General features: G+C 40.1%; 1 protein-coding gene across 7 annotated transcripts in view; it reads left to right on the top strand.

Moving 5' to 3' along the window:
* Positions 1 to 23,263, top strand: part of LOC111566699 (vacuole membrane protein 1-like) — a 64,961-nt gene extending 41,698 nt beyond the window's left edge. For all 7 annotated transcript variants that reach the window (XM_023267441.3, XM_023267442.3, XM_055017458.1 and 4 more), the window contains 3 exons: positions 2,255 to 2,316; positions 18,902 to 19,004; positions 20,303 to 23,263. In XM_023267441.3, the coding sequence (XP_023123209.1) occupies positions 2,255 to 2,316; positions 18,902 to 19,004; positions 20,303 to 20,443 (306 nt within the window). In that variant the 3' untranslated portion in view covers positions 20,444 to 23,263. The remainder of the gene's footprint in view (positions 1 to 2,254; positions 2,317 to 18,901; positions 19,005 to 20,302) is intronic.
* Positions 23,264 to 24,622: the final 1,359 nt, after the last annotated feature.

Genomic DNA, 24,622 nt, shown 5'->3' with positions numbered 1-24,622 from the left:
ATGAAAGTACACTGCCTGGGCGCTTCAGTTAGGTGATTCTCAGAAGCATTGTCAGGTCCATTAGAAGGCGTAGATATTGGGTTATTACTCTTAGAGCATTTTGCCTTTTTAATTACAGTATATTAGTTGACAGAGCTGCAAAAACATGAGATGTTCTTCATGGTGTATAACTGTTCATACATTCACTCACTGGCCTCAATATTTAGCAGCCATTTTCTTTAAATTATTGAGAACTGATGTAACATTTTCCCCTTTTGAGTAAAAGGGTTATGACTTGGATATGTGTACCTCCTATCCGCATTAACTGTAAACAGAAATCAGCGAGTCATGACCATGTTACTATTTCTGAAGAGGTGCATCAAAAGCATTTCAGTCAGCTTTTCTGTCTGCCATTTTGCTGTCTCTTCCCACTTGCTTCATGTGGGGTGATAGTTGTCAGTGTGTCTCTTAGGGAACTGCGAGTGAAAAAATCCAAGTGCAGTACTCCAAAACTTTGTATAAAAGTTCTGCCTAAAAAGTTGCAGTGAGGCAGTTTACTTACTTTACTGTGGTGTCTGTTTATTTTCTGAAAGGCACAAAAATCACATGAGAGCAAATGTCAGTCTTTTTTTTGTTGTAAATGCCAGTTATAAGTTTAGTTATTTCTGTAACATTGGGACATTGGTACATTTTGACTGCGAGGCTCTCATCCACTCTGTTTACCCCACAATGACATTCTGAGGCTTAACAGTAACTCAAATTAAAGGACATCCAAATGACAATACAGGGATGACCTGGATCACATGTTGCATAACCTTATAACGAACATTGTAGCAAAGCACTGATCAAAGAGGCCTGTCACCTGAAATTAAAACTGTCTCTGGGGTGTTCTGGTGCAGAGTGATCTGCACTGTAGTCATTTCAATGCGAGGTTCTGGGTGTTGTACTGAAGTGGTTGTCATATTTATTTTTGTCCACCTGCCTGTACTTTGTCGTGCTCTGTATGTTTTCTAGAGTTTTTTTTCAATACTACACTTTCATTGCTTTTAAATCATCTTTGAAATGATCTCCTCTGTCAGGCAAATTTTTTAGCATTTGAGTTTGTAAACCTCTAAACCAAAATGTACTCAGTAGCAAGTTTCAGTAGAATGCTGGTGCTGACCTTTATGTCAGGAGTTTAGAAGAATTTGATTCGCCTGTTGCAGAAGCACTGTGAAAAATTGCGTTTATCATAACTATAAATATAATTACAAATTGCGGCCTACATTAGATACTATGTTTTTAGACACTTAAACCTATCATTTATATGTCTGAATTGAAGCTACACATTTAAATTTTTTATGGGTCCATCATTACATAAATTGGAAAATTCTAGAAGTGTCATTTAGCCTTTTTTCTCCTTTCCCTGTAATTCAACGGTATAAATTTAGTATCTTTGGAAACCTTGAGATCTGGACTAGAATTTAAAATATTTTTCTGTGGATATGAGCGGGACCTGCCAAAAGTTCTTTAGGGTTAAGCTTTTCTAATGGCAAGAACCAAGATGTTACTGGTTGAAGCCACGTTTTTAGTGGTCAAAACAAATGTTTGTTTATAAGAACACAGTAACCTATAGCAAATGACAGCAAAGGACAAGAAAAGTAACTTACAAAAAAATCGAGTGAATTCGTACACCCGCATCATCGCTCAGGAGGACGAGGAGCTGATATGAGCCAAAATAGATGCCAGTCGGCTGTTTGGTGTGGTGACTAAGCAGGAATCAGACTGGACAGAAGCCGGATTGAGACCCCCTCTGAAGCAGTGACACATTTCCTTTGATTCCTGCATGTCTCTGGCCTTGAAGCACAGACACACATACTTGCTTTTTTGATGCTAGCCATTATGATATGCTGACCTAGTGTACTATGTTGGTGGTGTGTCACAGAACCCAGGCCTTTTATTTCTTGCCCTCAATGACAAAATGTCGTACCATTCATGGTTGCTTTTAGACCAAACCGCCGTGGTCATGCAAGGCAAGGGCTTGGGCATAATGAGTAGTCTGTGTGTGTGTGTGTGCGTGTGTGTGTGTGTGTGTGTGTGTGTGTGTGTGTGTGTGTGTAGGTGTGTAGGTGTGTGTGTGTGTGTGTGTGTGTGTGTGTGCATGCGTGCATGTAGGGGAGTTAAGAAATTACTGGTCAAACTATGCTGCACATACTGCCCTGCTCAGCACCCCAGCAGTGACCTCATGGTTCAATAACTGACTGGTTACTTCTCTGCGTGCTTCTTTGTCATACAGAAACTGTTTGTGATCATCACCTTCAGCAGGCACATAGTGGAGCAGATGGTGTCCCTCATCGGGTGAGTAAACCTCATCTGGTGTGTGTGTGTACTTGTGTGTGTTTGTATGTTTGCTCAACAAAAGTACCCTGGCCTGTGTGCAGCTATCACACATGAAAGAGTTAATGCAGAACTTGACAGTTGAAGGCCTTTTTTTGGTAGTCATGTGGCATTCAGGTAATTCACATGCCTTTGTGTGAACTTGGCCTCCTCCTCCTTCCGCCTCTTCATGACACTGCTAAAGGTCGTGTAGTCAGAAGTCACTTTGGGTTTTACATGATGATTTTGGAAGATGACTTGTTGATTTTTTGTGCTTGAAATGCTTTGTGCAGACCTTGAAACTGAGATTTTGTCACATTTTGTTCCCGCTTTGGCTCCTCACTCTGCTGTGATAGTCGACTTGGTGATTAATGGTTTGGATTTTTCCACTGGATGACTATGGGCATGAACATGTTCTGGCTGCTTCACAGGACAGGATGAACTCTTGTCTGTCACAGAAAGTTAGGTATTACCTACACTACCAGTCAAAAGTTTGGACACACCTTCTCATTCAATGCTTTTTATTTATTTGTATTATTTTCTAAATTGTAGATTAGTACTGAAGATAAACACTTTTTTATAACAACACAATTCCATATGTGTTCTTTAATAGTTTTGATATCTTCAGTATTAATCTACAATGAATAAAATAATTACATTAAAAACCATTCAATGAGAAGGTGTGTCCAAACTTTTGACTGGTAGTGTACGTACCTGATCTCATAGTTAGTTCAAGCCAAAAGAAAGAGCTGCCTCTATGTGTCCAGAGTTGGATCGCTATGAAAAAAACATTTATGTTTCCCATAAAATAGGATCTTTCAGGTGTCAGGCGTCCAGACAAGATGTGCCACTGTTTATTAGCCTGGAATCTCTTGGGAGGAAAGAAACATCAAGTCTGAGTTTCCAGTGGGACAATTTTCACAGAAGAGATGCATTTGTGTTAGTATTTGTGTAGGCCAAGCTGGAAGCAGCATCAGCATACTTCAAGTGGAGTATTTTACACACCAACTACATGAAGTTATTTTGCAGGATTAAACGACTGGTTTTAAAACTACTAAAACATCTTAACTAAAATGTAAAGCAGACTCTCACCTACAGCTTCTGGGCCTCTTGAAAACAAGGACTAGATGTAATAGTTGAAAGAGCCTTGGTGCTGGGTGTGGGTGCTGATGGGTGTCATGAGGGGTGTCCTTGTAGAGATGCCAGGGCCTGCAGCTGGAAATTGTCCTCGACACACCTGCTGGTGGGAGTACCATTTATTACATGCACACACAGAGATATGCACATTTATACGGTCCTCTTCCCTTGGTCTCACAAACACACACACATACGCATACACACTCACATTCACACGCATGCTTTTGCACTTAGGTACTCTTGCTGTTGCACACACACACTCCCTATGCTGAAATTAGGCAACGAGATTGCATCAGCTCTATTTTTTTGCTGCAATGTTTTTCTGTGCATTTGATTTGTTTCTGAGATGAGTTTGAAAATATCTTAGTTAGGACAGATATTAAAAAAGCTGTGGTTGTTCTTTTCTCTATATTTGTAGTTTTAATTTTTATAGACATTATCTTATTCCTGCTGTATTGCTACAACATAAAATATTTTCTAAATGAGGCATGGTCAATGGTTAGTTAGCACATGTTTACCAACATAATTTTTAGATTTTTGTGTGTGTGTGCGTGTGTGTGTGTGTGTGTGTGTTCGTGTGTTGAAATCAACAGTTTATTGATTTCAATTTGAAATCAATAAACTGAAAATTATTTGAAAATTAGAAAATGGAAAATGTTTAGGATACACAACAGGAAACGACTGAAAGTCATCTGCCTGAGATACACAGATCTGTTTCCACAATACACACGAAGAAGCAGTACATCAAATTTGAAATATGTAACACATTTTTTGTCCCAAAAAGACAGTAATTTTTTTTTTTTAAAACTGTTGAAATTGGAAGAACACTTTGATTGTTTGGGATACACAAGGTGCAGCTATTAAATAATGACTCTAATGCTGTAATTCAGCTTCATTAAATTCAAGCAGATTGTGAGCAGCAGGGTCTTTATGTTGCCATTAATTTTTATTGAGATTTGACTGACCTAAGCGCAGTCTCATTATTTAATGAAGCTAACTGACGCTTGACTTTAAAAAACAAATTGCAAATTAAATTGTAATTATATAAGTGTGTGTGTGTGTGTGTGTGTGTGTGTGTGTGTGTGTGTGTGTGTGTGTGTGTGTGTGTGTGTGTGTGTGTATTGTGAAAGACCTGTGCCCTCTTGCAGTCACTGTTCATTGAGCTGTAGACTCCAAGTGACAGATCATTGGTTATTGACAGGTTTCATTCTGACTCAGGGCCTGCTTCTTCTCTAAAGGAAGTTTCCCTCGTTACAACTTGTCAACCGTCAGCTTCCTTCCTCACTGAGGCCTTTCCACCCTCACCTCTGATTCTTTGTGCTGCTCTCACTCTCACTCTCAATCACACATCACCTTATGAATGGATGGCAGCCTTCTCATTTTAACCCTTTCAGCCCCAACAGACCACAGTTTTAACTATGCAGGTGCTTGACAATAAACTGATACCTTCACACTCTGCCACCTGCAGCTACCCCGGCCCACTGCGAACTTGCAGACTTGCATGTGTGTGCACACAATCAAACCCTAACGCACACGCTTGCACGCACCCACGTGCACACTCACAGATACACACACACACACACACACACACACACACACACACACACACACACACACACACACACACACACACACACACACAACTTCAAACATTTGTCTTCTGGTCACCCTTGTTCTCAAAAATTCTAGAAATGAAAAACTGTTACAACATAGTATGTTTTTTCCACACCTCAGTCACACACTTCAAAGTTTTACCTGCCACTAATTCATATTTAAAATAAATCTGGAAGTGCTACAGAAACATTTCCAACCTGGCTGATGTTAGGATTGCAGTAAAAGCTGATTAATTCTTTTTCATTTTCAATTGGATTTGTCAGCCTCATAGAAACTATTTTCAGTAAAATTGTGATTTCTTGGTATTACATAATCAGACTCCTACAATTGTAATTTAGAGGCATGTCTGTCAAGAATACATGTATTTGGAAATTCTTAAACTAATGATTAATTTAGCTTTTGGTCTGTTTTATTTACAACATATGAGCTCTCTTTTGTTATCTTGTGAAACATTTTTAGCACTTGCCATAAATTGTACTTTTGTCTTTGCTTCTATAATAACCTTCAAACTTAATGGCTGGAATTAGCTGTTTAGATAAAGACACAGTTTGTATCTTTATTGTGGAATTGTAATTTTGTAGGTTTTGTTTGCTTTGCTCTGGATCTATTTCCTTTAAGCGGAGAGAACACTGTGTTTTTGTGGGTGAATGAAGTGACTTTTGGAATTTCACCTTTGTGATTTCATTCTCACAGGACTTAATATAATACTACATAATTTATTTCCTGTGCTTCGCCTGCTAGGTGAGTTAGCTGGCACACACAGAGAACACACAGAAGACTTTAACCTCCTTGTTTGTGATCCCCTAAAGGACATTTTTGTCCTGAAGTATAATTTCAATTTGTCACATGCATTGAAAACTTCAAAAATCCTGCACAATTATCTTGAGCACTTTATTTTCTTATTTTTGATAAAGTTATTTATCTTATATGTTTATCCTAAATGCTTTGTAAATTCATTTTGATGATTTATCAGCGTGTGACAAAATAGACTGAAACATTTTTCGGTGTGAGTCCATCGGAACTTACTGTTGATTCTAAACTTACCAGGTGAATCCCCTTTCATGTGACCTATAATCTTTTGAAAAAGAACAAACCTTAAGTTTCAATAATAGTGAAAATTTAGGTGATTTTTGGTGATAAGAACAAAAAAAAATGTATGTGTGTGTATGGGGTTGAGGGTTGATGCAGAGATAGAAATACTGAAACACTTGCTACTTGCTAGATGCTTTAATGTTATCATCCACAAGTACAATCAACAGCACAGTAGCATATTTTGATTCATACTTTATTTGGTAAATATTTCTGTGCCAGTGGCAAAGACAATTGTCTAATTTACTAAATAGGGAATGCCCACAAATTATCAGAAAGTTTCATTAAGAAAATCGCTTTTTGAAACACTGTGGTACTTTAAAAGATATTTATGTGGCAATCAGAGCTGTTAATCATCATAGTCATGCTTTTTTCTGAAAGAATTATTTTAATAAATAAGCTTATTTCCAAATATGATCACTCATCAACAGTTTAAATTAGCGAAGTAGTTTTTCTATTAATGACAAATGGAAAACAGTGTGATAGTGACATTCAGTCTAATAGGAGAGGTTTGGATTAAATGCTTAAACATCATGAAGCTCTAAAACTGTCAACAGCTTATTTCATCACCTCTCTTAACAAAAATGACCAACTCCTGAGTTTTTTTTTTACCCATTGGAAATATAATGTTGAGAATATGCAAAAAAAAACCATCTCTTTTGAACATGAAAAACATAAGTGACTTAAAATTTCCGTTATGCATTTGTATCTTTCTAATGTTCATTTTGAGAACCAAAGCAGAAAAGAAGTTTCAGTGGAAAAATAAGTTTTGTCCTCTCACCGAAGTGTTCCTCCTTTTTCAACAGTTTTTTTTTTTAAATTACTGTCTGGGACAAAAGAATGTGTCAGATATTTCAAACTTGATGGATTACTTCTTTGTGTGTATTGTGGAAACAGATTTGTGTATCTCAGGCAGATGGTTTTCAGTCTTTTCCTGCTGTGCAATGCATTTAAGGCTAAAACTACAACCTTCTGTCAGCAGTATTAGGATAATAATGAAGATAGCTTTTCTTTGAACTGCAAGAAAGTCACAATATAACCCTCCTAAAATGCCTTTTGGGCTGATAACAAGAACTGATAACCAGGTCGGATGAAGCTGTGTGTCTGATCAGACTTGTTAGGTTTCTCTACGTCCTGTGACTAATGTACAGATGTCTCCTCTTGAAGATCAACCATGCATGTACAGTCATTGTTTAAGAAAATTCTGCAAACTCACATTGAGCAACGCTTTGATCAAGATCTGAAGCAGTTATATGTCAAGACATCTCATGCTGTTTACTCCACACATTTCCCTTTTTTAAATTTTTTTTTAAACAAATATTAAGTTTGTAGTTTTTTTTTTTTTAATTTATCAGATTTTCTGTACTTCAAAATGGCCTAAAAATAGTCATAGATACTTATTAATGACCAGTGTCCTGCCCTTTCCTACAACATATGAAGTTTTCTGTCCTTGAATTTTCTTAATTCAACAACAGAACATTTTCATTTAACCTACTAGTGAGGCTGATACCTTATAAACACTTAAGAGAATGGGCAAGACCCTGCTGCTATGCTCCATATAAGTCCAGGGCAACAGATTTATCTTTTTCTGTGCCCAATCCCCCCTGTCCTCCTTTCTCTTATCTCCACTGGGGCTTTGTCAACCAGTGAGGTAGTAATATACATCAAGAAAAACTCAAAATCACCCAGTGCATGCAGTAATGGAACAGGGAGCTTTCTTGTGTTTGACATGCTGTCTGGGTCACCAGTCTCCTTGCTTGATCTGTTGCGAGTTGCTGTGTTTAGGCTGAATTGCATACTCTGATCTGTGCCGCATTTTCAGCAAAGATGTCTGTCCTATTTATGAGAAAAGTTGTAGTGATCAGGCCTATCTAATGGCTTTGGTGTTAAAGTGTTGGTGATTCACCATTTGTAGGATTCCAGTGGTGGGACTGGGTTTAGTGTCTGTAGAGGTCTGGGAAAGGACAAAGTGCGATGTACATTATGTTTGTAAGAATGTGGAAAAGAAAGAAAATGAGATAAGAGAAAGAGAAAAGAGTAGCAACATTAGTTCCATCTTGTAGTGTCTCATCTTCTGGCTTTAAATCCATACTTCAAATGAATCTTCTCAATAATCCATCATCTCGATTGAGTCAGCACTCTCCGTGTCTTGTATGGAGCTTGACAAATCTTGCACAGTCATTTGTCAAGGGACGGAGTATCACTGTCAGACTCTTGGGGAGAAAGCCATTGACATGTAGAAAGGAAGAGCCAAGAACTGAAAAGGTTATCCAGTAGAAACCGGTGTGCTGGGGCCATGGGGGAACCCAGCAGGTCTCCATGAGAATGCACCCATTTCCATGTGAGTCCATCTCTAAGCTGGTGAGTCCATTACCAGCACAATGGGCTTGCAGATGGCTGTTCCTGCTGCTCAAGGCTGTCAGCATTAGGAGTTCACAGCAGGTGGCCCCGCTCAGAAGAAGGCCAGGGGAGAATCACAGGTCAGAACAGGCCCGCACTGGTTGGATGAGCCACTTACTGAATCATACTAGAACTTTCCAGATCCCAATCATCATTTATGTTCAGTGTAATGATGTGACTACAATAGAACTGGCTTGGTATACCTTAGGCAGGAACTCTGGGATGGTTATTGGAGTAAGAATAAATCAGTTAACCGAGACTGATTATTATTCAGACTGTGAAACTACTCTGTATTTGCACTGTTTGATCTGGTATCTTTGTGTTCTGGTGCCAAAAAGATAACAGAATAAACAAGAAAGGCACTCAGAAAGCACAGTACTCCGCCAAGGTTGCTCAGTCATTGTATCATTTCCGAAGGCTGAAATATTGACAAAATTCACGGTAGAAATCACAGCACTATAGAATGTGGCCATTTAATATAGATGTACCCACAAACAAAATGACCTTGCGCTTGACCTTGACCTTCCCTAAAAATTTCATCCAAATCCGTTCATCTGTTTTTGAGTAATGTTGCTAACAAACAGACAGACAGACAGACAGACAAACCAACACAGAACGTCACATAACTTACTGTGAAAAGTCTATTTGAAAAATGTTGTGGTGGAAACAACACAGTTTTCATGTCACAATTAAGTTATGCAACTTATGTGAAGAGGCTCTTTACATTCAGATGCAATATAAAGTCCACAGTTTATTTAATATTTTCCTACTAGCTTAGAGGTCAACACAGCTTCTTGTGGACATTTACTATGAAACCACTTAAGTACACTTGGGTTATGAGAGAAGTGAAATTGCTGAGAACCTTGCAAATCAAACTATTCAGGGTTTTCACAGTAGTGCAGCTATTTGTACAAAGCTACTGGAGTTTGAGGGGAGAGAAGTGTGTTACTGCTTGTTTCCACTGAATTTCACCCATAGCTTATATAGAAACTAGGTTTGTGTGGTTTCATTTTGAATTAAGGCTTGTCTGGGTTGAAGGTAAATCTAGTGTGCACTTTACTGTACAGTGAAGGAGGGTTTTTTAATGCTTTATGTACATTTTTACATTATTGTATTTTAAAAATGTAAACAGCAAAATTCCAATAAACCTCCCCTTATCTAACTATCTATCTATCTATCTGTCTGTCTGTCTGTCTGTCTGTCTGTCTGTCTGTCTTTGAAAGAATAATTACAGCTGTCTTGATTGCAAATAATACTTAAGACTTCTCTCCATTTTTGACTTGGAGATGGCTGATGTTTTTCTTGTTCTTTCGTCTTCTTTGTGTGTTTTAGCGGTGGGCAAAGAACTGTTTTTGTTCCCGGCTTCCTTCACTCTATTTTGAACAAATTTGTGTAACATAGTATATACAGGCACATTCCGATGACACTATCAGTTTGTATGCTCCAAAGCAGGTAATGTAAGAGGTTTCAATTCACATTCTTTTTCTTTCTTTAAAAAAAAATGTTTGCAACATTTTCAAAGTTTGCTTCAAAGTTGCTTGAGAATTATATGGAAACGTTTTATTACACTACATAAGTAGAACTTTGGTGGAAATAACAATTGGGGCAATAAGTTTATTTGATCAATCAATCAATCTTTTATTATTATTATTATTATTATTATTATTATTATTATTATTATTATTATTATTATTATTATTATTATTATTAATAATAATAATAATAATAATAATAATAATAAATACACAAGAAAAAAGTGAACAGCAGTCTGTGCTAAACCTTATCAACTGAAGTTATTTTGTAAAAGGTGATGTATTACACCTTAGCTTACCAAAAATGGGGTATGTCTTTTCATTAAATAATGGTAAACTATAACCACTTGCATCTCTGTCACATTAGAGCTCCTATAAATAGCCCTTTTTGAGCCATATGAGTAAAGTCTTCCTGTTAACCCAATATGCAGGAAGGGAGTATTTTCGATTGTATTAGTCACTGGGTGCACTGGTCACCTGAGAAGCGCCCTGACAAAGATGGCATTGATCAGTCCTTCCACTGCCCGCCTTACTCACCCAAACACAGTCAGATGCCCCATGTAAGGTGACGGGAACAGAGGCAAAGAGGGTAAGACAGTAGGAGTGAGGGATGGCTTGGCGGGTCGCAACTGACTCTCTTTTTATATGGCGTCATTAAATTTAATGTGAGGCCCAGCAGGGCGTCCATTTTCTCATCTCCCCCACTTCAATTCAGATTACTTTGGCCCCCAAGCTCTGACAGAAGCAGAGGCTGTAACAGTCAGAGAGGTTTGACTCTGAGCCAGAAGGTCTTACTACAGCCATTTAGAATAATATTCAATCGCTCAAGAAGACTTATTGTTCAGATCATATACTGCAGGCCTATTTCTGCAGTTAACAGCACACTGAGGGACTCTGAAGTGGCACACACAGATATGAATGTAATTGTAGCTTTGGTAAGTAAGTAGGTGTGTGTGTGTGTGTGTGTGTGTGTGTGTGTGTGTGTGTGTGTGTGTGTGTGTGTGTGTGTGTGTGTGTGTGTGTGTGTGTGTGTGTGTGTGTGTGTGTGTGTGTGTGTAAGAGAGAGAGAGAGCTAGATAGAATAGAAAGACACAAAGAGAGGGAGAGGTCAGATGTGTGTTCCAGGTCTGGTGTCATATTATGTGTCTCAGGCACAGTGTGTATCCAAGGGCTTCCTGCTTTATTCATCCCTGATTCATTTGTTTTGGTCCTCGCCGTCATACTTTTTGCCACACCACACATGCTGCTTGCACATCAAATCATTCCTGCAAATGCTCAGGCCAAGGCTATGAAATTACTAATGTATTTATTCAAATGGCCTGTATGTTGTTTTAGGAAACAGTGTGCCATTCATTCATTTTTAGAGCGGCTCATTTATCAAGGGAACACAACGTGACCTCAAGCTCTTAATCAGCATCATCCACTGAAGCGCATTGTTTTGTAAATCCCATAAACATCATAATGTGTGCAGCAATTTCGACAGATGTCATGAGGATGTGTGTCTGCATCTGTGTTCTGTGAGAGGAGTCATTCCAGACAGGCCGTGACTCAGAGGCCAGCCGGACAGTCTGGACCCCTCTCGCTCCCCACCCTGCATCCATCACTCCTCAGTCCAAACAGACTTATTGTCCCCCATCAGGCTTATTCACAGCTTCAACATGAAGTGGAGGTAGACAGTTGTGTCAACTTCAGCCTGAAAATCACGGCAACCACAGATTTTAAATATGAGGAGCTGCGTTTTATGTTTTATCTCATACACCTAACTCATTTGCTGTTATTTTATTTAGTTATATTCAAAGATTCCCCACTATGAACATAATAAGAACAGTTTATTACTATCCAAATGTTAGGATTAGACTGCTGTCTTAAATCACATTCAAAAGGTTTTATTGGAAGTAATGGAGTATTTAGTGTTTTTTTGCCAGACTGCGTTTTTGTCGATTTATTTTTTTCAGTGTTGTCCCTGCATATTAAGACACAGTGTTGCATACTGTCATGCACACGAGAAACTTTCACTTTGCATTTGCTGGCCTCTAACCACAATCTCTGCAGCATGTAAACTCAGAGAGTAGCCTATATGTACAACTGATTAGAAAGTATATCAGATGATCACTTTTGAACATTTTAGCTAGTTTTTTCTTTTGTCTTGTACCAACATTGTTTACTGATCATGCTGCCCATCTTAAGGCTTCATTCTTCTTGTTTGGTTGTTAATTCACTTATACAGCCAGAGTGGAGCATAAAGTTTTGAAGCGGAAGATATAGAGTGTGCTGTGGCTTTTGACAGGTATGTAGTAACCTATGTGGTTGTCTGAGAAGCATGTTGTAGTGTATGGAACATACCACACAGGCTCCATATAGTCTCACAGTGTGCTATATACTAAAAAAGTCCCACACTTGCACTTTTGTTCTCGCCAGCTAACCTGCTGTGTTGGATTAGTGACATACATTGCATTTATGGGACAGTTCAGCTTCAAACAGTCTCAAGTTCTCATTTATTCCACGTGCCATTAATTTTCCACCCTGTGACCTCTTTTTTTTGGTGTGTTACTTCCCTTCACATTTATTTAACATGCTGTAATGTGTTCATTTAACCCCTCTTGTATGTTTCAGTGTTGTTGGGTTTTCTGACTTTCTGCACCTAAGTTTCCCATTTGGGACTAATAAATTGTAAATTTAAGTTGAAATACTGTGCATGTGGTTATGACCAGGTCATTAGGTGTTCCTTTGAAACGATGTCTCAGAGGAAATAATGTCACCATAGATCCCATACAGCAACCATTCCCCCAAATATGACTTCACAGGAGACACCCTGATGAACTAGCAGTTCCCCACATCTCTTCCTTTCCTTCTGTTCATCTGCCTCCTCCTCTGTTTCTATCCTGCCAATTGCTTCCGCTCTACAAGTAGCACTATGACTTGTCTGGATATGTCTCCAGTCATATCTGACTCATAGAACAAACTTTTTTTTGCCAAGGGAAGGGTCCAGGCCTGGCTACCCAGTGACCCAGCAGCTCCACACCTCTTCATGTAGACCAAGAAGGTCTGTGTGGGCATGCTGACCTGAACCTGGGGAGGTCATGAGGGGTGGAGGGCTGTTTCATGTGGTTGTCTGGGAAGTGAGAGGAATAATAGACTGCTATAATTGTTGCCCCTTGATTTCCTGGCAGCTCTGCGGGTACCCAAGAGGATAGCATATGTCCATGCTAGTGTATGTGTGTGTGCAGATGGCTGTGGAACAGGGATGTGATAAACACCCTGGGCAGGGGGATCTCCGTCCAGGAGTGGGCTTCATGCTTTAGTGGTGAAGTCATTGGGAAAAAGCCTGGTTGAACTGGAGGAGGAACAGACACGCACCCACAGGCAAACACACGGACAGATATTACCTTACAACATTTGCACGTGAATCACAAATTTTCCTCACTATAAAGTCAAACACACTCCTCCTCCCCTAATTCCATTATTTCATTATTCCAGCACTTAATAAAATCTAATTGGAGCAGGAGCAATTTAGTGAGCCATGATCTGATAAAAAAAAAAATAAAAAATATTCAGATGTCAGTGTTTTGCACAGAGATGGTGAAGGGGTCAGTGTTTCAGTACCACAGGTCAGAGCACCCCCTAACCACACTGTGCGTGTGCGTCTTGCAGTGTTGGTGCTGTTATGTTAGGTGTGAACTATGGCCCTGTGGAGTCATTGGGTAACACAAGCGATTGCCTAAGCCAGTTGTTGTGATGATGTCGTAACCCATCGGACCTGGCCAGGGTTTGGCTGTCATGTGAGCCCTTGTTCTCTATCTTCCCCTGCTTAGGTCGTCAGGGTACATGTGCCTGTGTGCCTGCGTGTGTCATCTTGTGTGTGCATCCCTTTTTGATTTCAAAAGCAGAAAGAACTAAAAATGGTAAATTTTATGAGGGAGTATCTATATGTTTTCAAGTGCCATAGGTGGTGGCAGCCTTCAGAAGGGGCAGACATGTCAAAGGTCACCTCTGACTCAAGGCCTGTGGAATTTAGTTTTACAAAACGAACACAGGAAGCCTAAACACACTCCATACCCCATGAACAGCAGCAGGAAATGATAGTTCATTAAGAAAACAAGAGGCCGAGATGTTGCTCCCATATTAACCCTTCGCAGCAATGATCACACTGCAGGAAGCTGAGAGATGTGGGATTTTCCCTCCATGTTTCCTGGTTTCAATTCCTCCTTTCTTTCCTGATTATTGATCAAGTTAGACCCTTTTCTTTGATAAAGGGCTGACATGAAAAACCTTCAAACACCATTTGCTACAGCTTCATTGAAAATTAACATAATAAGTGGAGATATGCCACTTTTGACCCCTGGTTTTATTTGTAAAGTTGCGAATTTGATGCAAAGGATGCTGTTCTGTACAGCCTGGCAAGCACTGCACTCTTAAACATACAAACACTATGCATGCTTTTATATCTTTGTTAGGAGAATGAAAAAGTAGGTAACTTTTTTATGTAATAGCTCACAGTCAATATTTGTCTTTTTTCATTTTCCATATTTTTCACACCTTCAGTATTTTTGTATTATTTTGACTTTGACATTTTGTATTGTTTCATCTTTCGTCAAATAAATGAAACATGTAAATATATATATTTGTAAGTGTGTGTGTGTGTGTGTGTGTGTGTGTGTGTGTGTGTGTGTGTGTGTGTGTGTGTGTGTGTGTGTGTGTGTGTGTGTGTGTGTGTGTGTGTGTGTGTGTGTGTGTGTGTGTGTGTGTGTGTGTGTCAGCTGGGGACTTGTTGGTTGGCCTTGTTGGTTTGATACATGGATCTGAAATTAACTTTGAGTGTAAAGTCCACTAATGGGCAGCACTGCTGAATTTCACTAAACACACTGATACAAATTGTCAAACACTTTTGTATTTTGTGCATATGGTTATGTTGCACAGATGTACTGTGTGACCGCACTAAGAAGTATTTGGAGAAACAGAAAAAGTGCTTGGTTTAGTGGTATTGTAGGAGTGTGGCGGTGTCAACGGACTGGCCTGTACCTCTGGACGAGAGCTGTTCATGTTCAGAAACACTGATCAAATTGTGTTGGGCTTGTTTGAATACCTACTTTGATGAAGTGGTATTCCCCTTTTTGAAATTAAGCAATTTTGCATGGTTAAAACAGAACAAAGACGGTGTGTATTGATGGTAAATGTCAACTTTCTGTGTGTTCTGTTTTATTTGAACTTATCATACAATAAAAGAGATCCAAACCGTTTTGTGCCTGCATAAACTAAATACCCAAACTCAGCTGTTTGAGTTACTGAGCTCTTCATTACTAAGTCACAGTCAGTTGTATTAAACATTTGTTAGATGTTGATTTTCTTTAAATGCTTTGGCTCCAGCTTTGCATTTTCTGCATAATCCCTGAGCTACTGTTATCTGTTCTTGATCTGATGTGAGTGAACAAATAAGAGTTGAATTGTTTCATCTTCTATAAATTTAATTTTGTCTGCTAGGCATCATTAATTTCTAAAAAAAATTTATTGATTCAATTTAGCGACTCAATGGAAATCATTTGATGACGCTACAGTCATTTGTTCTTAATATCTAGAAACCTGCACGCTACCTATTTAAGGATGATTAATAAATGATCACCCACACTCCTTATGTTTAAGAATATGTGCTGGAATATTAAGCAAACGTATCATTTGGATAATAAATACATAGACAGTGGAAATAATTTTATAGTCCACCTCTAACTCACCAAGTGAAACCCCCTATGCTTTTTGCACAACTTCTGGAATTAATTTAATCAATTGCAGAACAACTGTTATAAGGTTTGATAGGATCCACACATGTAGGGTTTTTTAGTTGTAAAACTACTTACATTTTAAGGCTTTTCATTGCAGTTATTATCCTTTTTAACTGTATCACATTTTTTCTTTTTAGAAAATGAAAATGAGAAAAAGCACATTTTGAGATCTGCTCGGATTAACTGCCGTGTTTTTTTTTTTTTTTAACACTTGATAATGAATGTATTGTCTTTATTTATATTTTTATACCCAAACTGACAAAGAACATTTGTAGTGAAGCACACAAAACAGACGTTCATTTTAAATAAAGGGCAACATTATTTGTACAAAAATTTGGGGTTTTTCTCATTTTAAACAACATGAAGAAAATTAATGGCCAAAAAAACTTTACATTGAATGTAATTTTCTGGTACATGTGGTAGAGCTAACCCAGCTGATTAAATAAAATAAGAGACATGACTCAGTGTGTTTTATTTTCATTATGAGTGTTTTGGCATTTTATATATTTCAGAAGTAATTTAAAAGTAACATGCATCATCCTCGCCACTGAATTTAGATATAGTCACTTTTTGTTTTAAAAAAGAATTTATATATACTATAAAAATTGTCAAGAGCTCTCAAAATGTACAAATGACACTATATCATTTTTTAAATGTGCTATGAATAGTTTTGCTGAAAGTGATTAATTTCCCGTTTTCCAAGGCCACAGTTTTTCAAAGGCTCACTTAGGAGAAAAGATTCAAGCGAGGAGTTTTCTTTTACTTTTACTTTAAGCACAAGATTTTCACAAACCAGCTGTAAAGTGTGTTCAGTAGCTGTAAATGGTTTAGGCTTATTGTTTCCCAAATTACCTCTTATTGCTGTTATAAATTTCAGCTTTGAGCTATTTCCTCATCAGCTCAACTCAGAAAGAACTCACAAAAACTCAACTTTAAATTTCCAAACTTTTACTGAACATTTAAACCAGGTTTTACAACAGCTCCTTCACAACATATTGGTATGTATTAGATGTATTTAATGCATGCACAATTGACACAAATTTCTAATTCATTTCCAGTAGGCAGAAACTCTATTTCAGAAAAAGAAAAAAGATAATCTTGTTAACTTCTTTCAAAGAGAGACAGAGATATTCAGCACAGGTACTCACGAGTAAATTGTGAACATACAGTAGGAAATCTCAAATCCAATAATTTCTCAACAACTTCTTCAGAAAGTGCAAATATGTTCCCAAAAAACACAAAATCATCATCTTTAATGGAAAGACCAAGAGACATCCTCACTCTGTGGCATTAAATTCTTGTTTTAGACTCCTTGCTCTGAGCTTCTTTGTCAGTGGATTTGCCCGGCTCATGACTCAGTATTGCTCATCGTGTAGGAGATGATTCGCCCGCCATTTCTGAAAACTCTTTTTCTCGTTCTTTGTTCTTGTCTGTTTACTTTTATTTGCTAACTAATGCATTTCTCCTGTGCTTCATCATTGTTCTTCTGCCGAGATCTCATGTTCAGCTTGTCACCCAAGTTTTCTATATTCTTTAATTAGTTTGACACGTTTTGTGTGTGAATGTGTTGTGAATTTTGTGAAGTGGGGGATGGTAATAGGAGAGGCTTTGTTTCCCTCCAAAAAAAAAACTCCTAGCTTGATTTTTGATACCGTGTCCTAACCATTTTCTATTGTGTAACTTAAAGCGTGATCCATCTGTCAGACTTCCTGACTGCTTTATGCCCATTCACATGCAGGATATCCATTACCTGTTATAAAGTTAATCATTACTAAAAGGCTTCCTTGTTGTAAACTCAATCATTTAAGACAGTCAGTTTTTTTCTCACCATAACATAGGTGTGTGTATATGTCTCTGTGTGTGTGGAGGTGGGGAGGGACGGAAATGACTTGCCTCCTTCAGAGAAAGTTATCAGCTATAAACTCAACCGAATGTGACACGACTGCCCACGCAAACCTGCCTGAAAATCTTTGATGTGTCTCGGCTTGGATGATGCCTCCCCAACATGAACAAAAGACGTACATAAGTGGAACATAAGGAATGCTTTGAAACAATAGCTCAGAGGATGTAATTGAGTGTGTATAGCCACAAAAGAGAATAAATGAAGGTCTTTAGTATGTATTTGTTTAGTGATTAATCACTAACTCCAGTCTAGGGATGGGCCACTGATTCGCTATTCTAGGGCATTCTCTGCAATCTCTCACGTCTTTTTTTTCTCCAAGTGTGTGTGTGTGTGTGTGTGTAAGAGCAGGAGGGAAGGGGGGGTTCGGTAGTATGCTTGTAGTTGGTGGCTAAATCTTGTAAAGGGTTTCCTAATATGGGCCGTCTTACAACAGCACCTCCCCCTGTGGGCCATCCCCTCAGGTCTCAGCCAGTGATGACACAGTTCGGGTACGACTCACTTCCTCATTAATTGGCTGAAACCAGTTCTTACAGGAACCGCCAGTGATAAATGTGAGAGTTCTGAGAAGTCATTCATTTCTACTCGCTGCAGCGGCAGAGGAGGCACTGCAGGGGAGTTGAACGAGTTCACCGATGTGTGTGTATGCGGAGAGGAAGCCGAGTATGTGTGTAGAGCAGAGCAGAGCAGAGCGGGAGAATGTGGCTGATACTGCTGCCGCAGCTGCTGTATGAGGACCAGACAACTTCATTCCTGATGTCTCTGTTTTATTTGATTTTTTATTTTTGAGCAGCACTCATTTTAGCTGTGTTTTTAGCTGTGTTACAGTCTGTGCCGTTTTTTCTGTCTGTCTGTGTGTGTTTGTGGTAATGAGCAGTGAAGGGGTTGCACTCGTTGCTCTCTCCGTCTTTCTCTCTTCTCGGAGAGAGGAAGCAGGCGAGACCGACACTGTACAGGAGATAGGACAGCATGCCTCCCTTTGTTGCTGCCCTTGGGCTGGTGAGTAACAATGACGTGACGTGATTTGTGCCCCACCACCCCACCCTCTCCCCCCTCTTCTCCCTCCTCTCTCTCTCTTTCTATGCCCCCCCCCCACTCCCCTTCTCTGTTGGTGGAAACAGAGCTGTTCCACTGCTGGGTGCGGCACTGCAGAAGCCCTTCAGGGAGTACTTGGAGGCCCAGAAGGCCAAGCTTCACCATCTCCGTGGAGAGGGGATCCCAACTGTAAGTACAGGGACCTCAGCCCCCAGCTCACAGCATCTATTCATTCACGTGTGCGCGCCAAGAAAAGAATGCAGCCCCCTTACTTTTGCCTCTCTTACTTCTTCTCCCTCCACTTTTTTGTGTTCCTTTCTTCTCTTTATCTAAGCCTTCCTTTTTTATCACTGACCCATTTTCTCTCATGCATGCAATTAATTCTCTTTTCACCTGCTTTACCTGTGCTGCTTGATTTCAATTAATTGTTTAAAACACTATATATATATATATATATATATATATATATATATATATATATATATATATATATATATATATATATATATATACATATATATACATATATATATATTTAAATAAGAACAAAATTATTCATGATAAGAGTAATGTTGATGTTTTACGTTTTGCTTTACTCTGTAGTGATACAGTAAATTACAGAGGCTTGTTTAGGGCCAGAATGACAGAGTAGGCTAGCACTGCACTGGGCGGGCTCGAGGAGAGGGAGGGAGGAGAAAGAGGGGGGGAGGAGGAGAGGGGCCAGTGTGGGGTCTGGCTTCACTTGCTGTATTGAACTGTACTACTGTAGCGTGGGGCGTGCTGACTCATGCTCCATCTTACCAATTGGGAGAGTGTGTGTGAGTGTGGTCACTCCCCTATGTGTCACACACACACACACACACACACACACACACACACACACTTGCACTCAGTGCCCCGCCTGAACCCAGCACTAACTGTAGACCGGGGCAGCCCCCCCTCCGCTAGTGACAATCCTTCAAAACCCCCCTATCAAGAACAAAAAGAGCCAGTTGTAGCTGTAGCCTGTTTCTCTTTCAAAGCTTTTTTCCCTCCTCTCTGTCTCTCACTCCCTCTTTTTTTCCTCTTGTTCTAAGTGATTCATTGAAAACAATCTTTCTTTTTTATGTGCTTACTAGGAAGGAGAAGAAGAAAAGGATAGACTTTGAGTTGCACAAGGACAGATTAAGGCATTTCTAGAACAATGTTCCTTTTTTCTTGTAACTTGAGCCTCCAGCAGTTACGGGAGAGAAGCGAGGCAATTTAACTTGGTGGAGGGAGGCTGCAGGCTGGGGTCAGTGGGGGCGTTAGGAGGGAGGACGGTGGGGGCTGCCGCGTGTTTTATTACCCCTGATCTCTATCTGTCCTGCACATGGAGCTGGATCCCCACCTAGCCTACAGCATCAGGAGCAGAGGGGCGCGCAGGGTGTGGGGTGAAGGGGGGTGGCCCTCGGCTCACTGACTGAGCTCCTCTTCTGTGTCTCTGTTCTCTCTGTGGTTCCTGGCAGGAGGAGAACTGGCTGTCGTGGCTCTTTGAGAAGGTTGTGGTCATCATGGTATGCTTCTTTGTCTGCTCCATTGTCAACTCCATGGCTCAAAGCTACGCCAAGCGCAAGCAGCAGAAGTACTCGGAGAGCAAGACGGAGTGAAGGCCAGCGACAGATCACGCTGGACCATCAACTTCAGAAGCCTCCTTGCTTCTCCAAACTCCCGCCGCTCCTTTCCTCATTTGCACTCTCGCTCCTGGCTGATACCCCGCCAGTATCAGATGCAACATATCCCCCCTATCTGGTTTCTTGTTATTGTAGCAACATGTTTATGTTGAAGTTGGACTTCCATTTACTTGTTTTTGAAGGCTTTGCATTTGGTAGTGATTTCCGCAATTGTTCTCTGTAAGGTAGGTGTTCACTGGGGTGTGTGTGAGTGTGTGTAAGCTGTTGTGTTGTTAAAGTGTTCATGCTGGTGCTTTTAGCAGTTCCCGAGCACGTGAGAAGAAGCTGCTGGCAATAATTCTCCTCAGTGACGCCTTAAGCTGCACTGTTTGTTTCACTACGACAACCTTAAAGTCTCCATAGAGTCACTTGAATTCACTTTATCTGAATAAGCTAGGATTGTTTTATGTTGCGATTGTTTTGTAAAACCAGCACACTTATTTGTTAAATATCGTATTTATTTATGATCTATATTTGCCAGATTATTAATAATTCTGTATTAATGACTGAACTGTAGGGTTGTTGTTCTGTGGTTAGATAAGGCTTGTAAATGGACTTTAAATAACTATGTTCTCCTCAGAGCCATGTCATTTCTACATACTGTAGAGCTCAGTTGTAGTAGAGATGTTAATGAGTGTTTCAGACTGTACATGGTTCTTAAGATGACCACTTCTTTTGTGTGTGCCGTAAAGCTCATCGTAGTACTTTTGGATGAGAAATGATAAATCGGCCATGAATCACCCTGCTGGTCCCTTTGTCTGCCCTTATTGTTCTGCTTCCAGGAAGAGAGCGCATGAGTCAGCCCGGGGCTACTTTACCAGATGCAGCCATATATTGAATCAGATCTACAATTGTGTGTGCGCGTGCCTGTGTGTGAGACGGAGAGCGAGACAGAGATAGTAGGTTGTGTGGCTGCCACATTTGTTGCTCTCCCTTTTATCTTTTATGGATTAAAGCAGATTGTGCTCCACTTTTAGACTCGGAGTCTGCCTGGAAGTCTTAGTGTAGCAGAAAGCAGCCTTTAACTTCGAGGTAGTCTCTTGTCAGGATAAGTGTTCTTTGTCTTCACTTGTCCACGGAGCTTCTTTTTTTTTAATCCCCTTTTTCTCTAGATGAGGACAGCAAGCTCATGTTTGGCATTACATGAGCAACATTTTACCTGCTTGATCAATGGTAATTTTTTTTGCCTGTTTTTTTTTTTTTCTTTTTTGAGGGATCACGTCAACTCGTTCTCAATATATGCAGTACCTTCCTTTTTTCCATAATTGCGAGTGAAATGTGCTATTTTCTTCCTTCTCTGTACCGCTGCTGTGCTACGCTGGACTGAGCGCAGTGGGCGCTAGAGCAGGCACAAGCAGCAGAGGGAAAAAAAACCCTCAAGCGCACAGTGAAAAGCGTCTGTGCCGTTACCTCAGCTGAACCTTCAAATGAACTCGTTGCACTGCCCCAGTCACGGAGCCAGGAGACGAATCACTCGAGTAGATTTGAAACAGAGGGGTACTGTTGAGAGAGCTGAACCCTGCGCTCTGCCTCAGCTCTAGTCAGAACATTCACATCTCCTCTTTTCTCCTGTCATGGTAAGTAGGATTAGGATTTTTTTTTTCCTGCCATTGTTGTCGTTTCTGTACATGCGTATGTCTCAGGCATGTCCGTCACTCTCCCGGCCTGTCAGATAGCTTATCAGACTGGTGTTGGCTGTTAAGATTACAAGGCGACAACAGTCTGTAGGCTGTCTGACATTTCGGGCTCTTTCATCTGACCAGCATCCTGTTTTGTCCTCCTTCTGTTATTGTCATTGTCTCAGTTAGCATCAGTTCCCATTTAGAGGTGTGTGTGCTGCGATGTCACTTCCCTTTATCCCAACCGCTTGTGAAACGTTTGAGACATGGGTCTATTGTTTATTTCCGCCATGCTGACGTCTGTGAGGGTTTTATGTGGGTTTATGTGAGGAACTGTGCTCTCGCATGTTTGCAGATGTAGTGATGTCAGTAGCGTACTTCTGTATATGTCTGTGTCTGTGTGTGTGTGTGTGTGTGTGTGTGTGTGTGTGTGTGTGTGTGTGTGTGTGTGTGTGTGTGTGTGTGTGTGTGTGTGTGTGTGTGTGTGTGTGTGTGAGAGAGAGAGAGAGACTTGGCTCTGTGCTCTTGAATTTCCAGAGAATCCAGGCAGCACACACCTTATTGCAACACATCACATTGTGACATCCAGTCCTAGGTATGGTACACGCAGTGCTCACCCTGCTCTCCCCTTCCCTTTTACACTTCCCTCTTCTGTTTTACTGAGTACTTTCTTCTGTTGCTCAACATGCACTTTTTCTGTAGGAGCCTGCGTTTTATTGGAACAACTCTCTTGAGAGGGTGTTTTTGTAAGGGCCACAAATGGGTAATTATACAATGCTGAAAATCATTGCTTGACCAGTGGGCACTTTTACCACAAAGCCTCGATTTTATTTTAGTTTCTTCTTTCTGTAGAATAGAGCAAGAGGGTCAGACTTTCTCCTGGTCACTAAAGTAAAATCACTGGAATGGCTCGCTGGCTTAAAGAGTGTTTTTCTTGGCAGTTTCAGGATGTCCTGTTCCATAAGGGGGACCCCTTTTGGCTTGACTATCTGAATGTGAGAGTGCATGCTTGTCAAGAAATTCTGTTGATGTTTCTGTGTAAATGCCTGTATTTCTTGTCCGTACCTGGGTTATTTTAAAAGTCTATGCACTGTACAGTTTCTCTGCTTTCACTGTAAATAAAGTCTGTTGAAAAGAGGACTGGTGTTCTGTGCATTATGTGATAAGTCCTGAACACACTGGGTCCGTGTTGACCCTCAAGCCTCCAAAGAATCTCACATGTCGCCAAGAACGAGGGACAAGGAGGATACTGAGTCCATCACAACTCCGATTTCCCTGTCTAATGTTTCACATCCAAACAGTTATCACATTACTGATTTGCCCTCTGCACACTGACATCATTTCCATTTCAGATTCCAAGTGAAACCTTCACTGTGAGTCTGAATTATAGCTACACTTTTGTCACTAATTGAGACTGTATTTAATCTCAGCATTCTGTCTATAAAACAGAATTTGGTCTACTATTACTAAATGATAGTTATGTGAAACATTATTTCACTGATCAACTAAATTTTGCAAAACTATTGAGCATGTTAACTTTGGTGCAGATTTGGGTAACTTCTGTAACAATATAAAATAAATATATATCCTGTGCTATAAGACAAACTATGATAAAATTATATATCCATTCCATCGATTATCTACACACCGCTTAATCCTCATTAGGGTCACGGAAGGGCTGGAGTTTATCCCAGCTGACTTAGACCAAAGGCAGGGGACACCTTGGACAGGTCACCAGTCTATCACAGGGCTACACAGAGAGACAAACAAGCACACTCACACCTACAAACAGTTTAGAGTTACCAATTAACCTCAGCATGTTTTTGGACTGTGGGAGGAAGCCAGAGAACCCAGAGAAAACCCACACATGCACAGGGAGAACATGCAAACTCCACCAGGATGCGAAGCAGGGATCTTCTAGCTGCAAGGCAACAGTGCTAACCACCAAGCCACTGTGCAGCCCATGATAAAATTATGTTACAATTACAAAATTCCACACTTCAAGCAACCAGTAAACTTCATATATACAATATACACTTATTTACATGAATTTACATAATGCTCATATCGCTTCTGTGTGCTCATGAAGAAAACAAACAATGAAAGTGGTGTGTGAACACAGTGTGATCTTGTGTCTTGAGGTCAGATGTGTAACCTGTGCTGAGTCGTGTGCTGTTCCCAGAGCAGCCACACCCAGAGCACCATGAAGACGACTATTTCCACCCACCCCACCCCACCCTGCCCTGCCCTGGGGCTCCGGCTCAAAACCCAATATGCAAATCCTGCCTGTCTAAACAGGCTGGGGACTGATATTCAAATAATGACACTGCTTTTGTCTTTCGTCTCCTCTCTCTGATCTCTCCATATGCTCTACATATACTGCAGTTAAATCTGTTGGTGCCGGTTTAATTTCTGGCACAGTGACCCTCCCACACACTCACCCCCCCACACACCCACCACCTCCTCCTCCCTCACTGTCTCTCACTCTGCAGTTTTT

This window comes from Amphiprion ocellaris, chromosome 14, assembly GCF_022539595.1.
Source record: "Amphiprion ocellaris isolate individual 3 ecotype Okinawa chromosome 14, ASM2253959v1, whole genome shotgun sequence".
Taxonomy (NCBI): domain Eukaryota; kingdom Metazoa; phylum Chordata; class Actinopteri; family Pomacentridae; genus Amphiprion; species Amphiprion ocellaris.
This window is presented reverse-complemented; position numbering and strand designations above follow the sequence as displayed.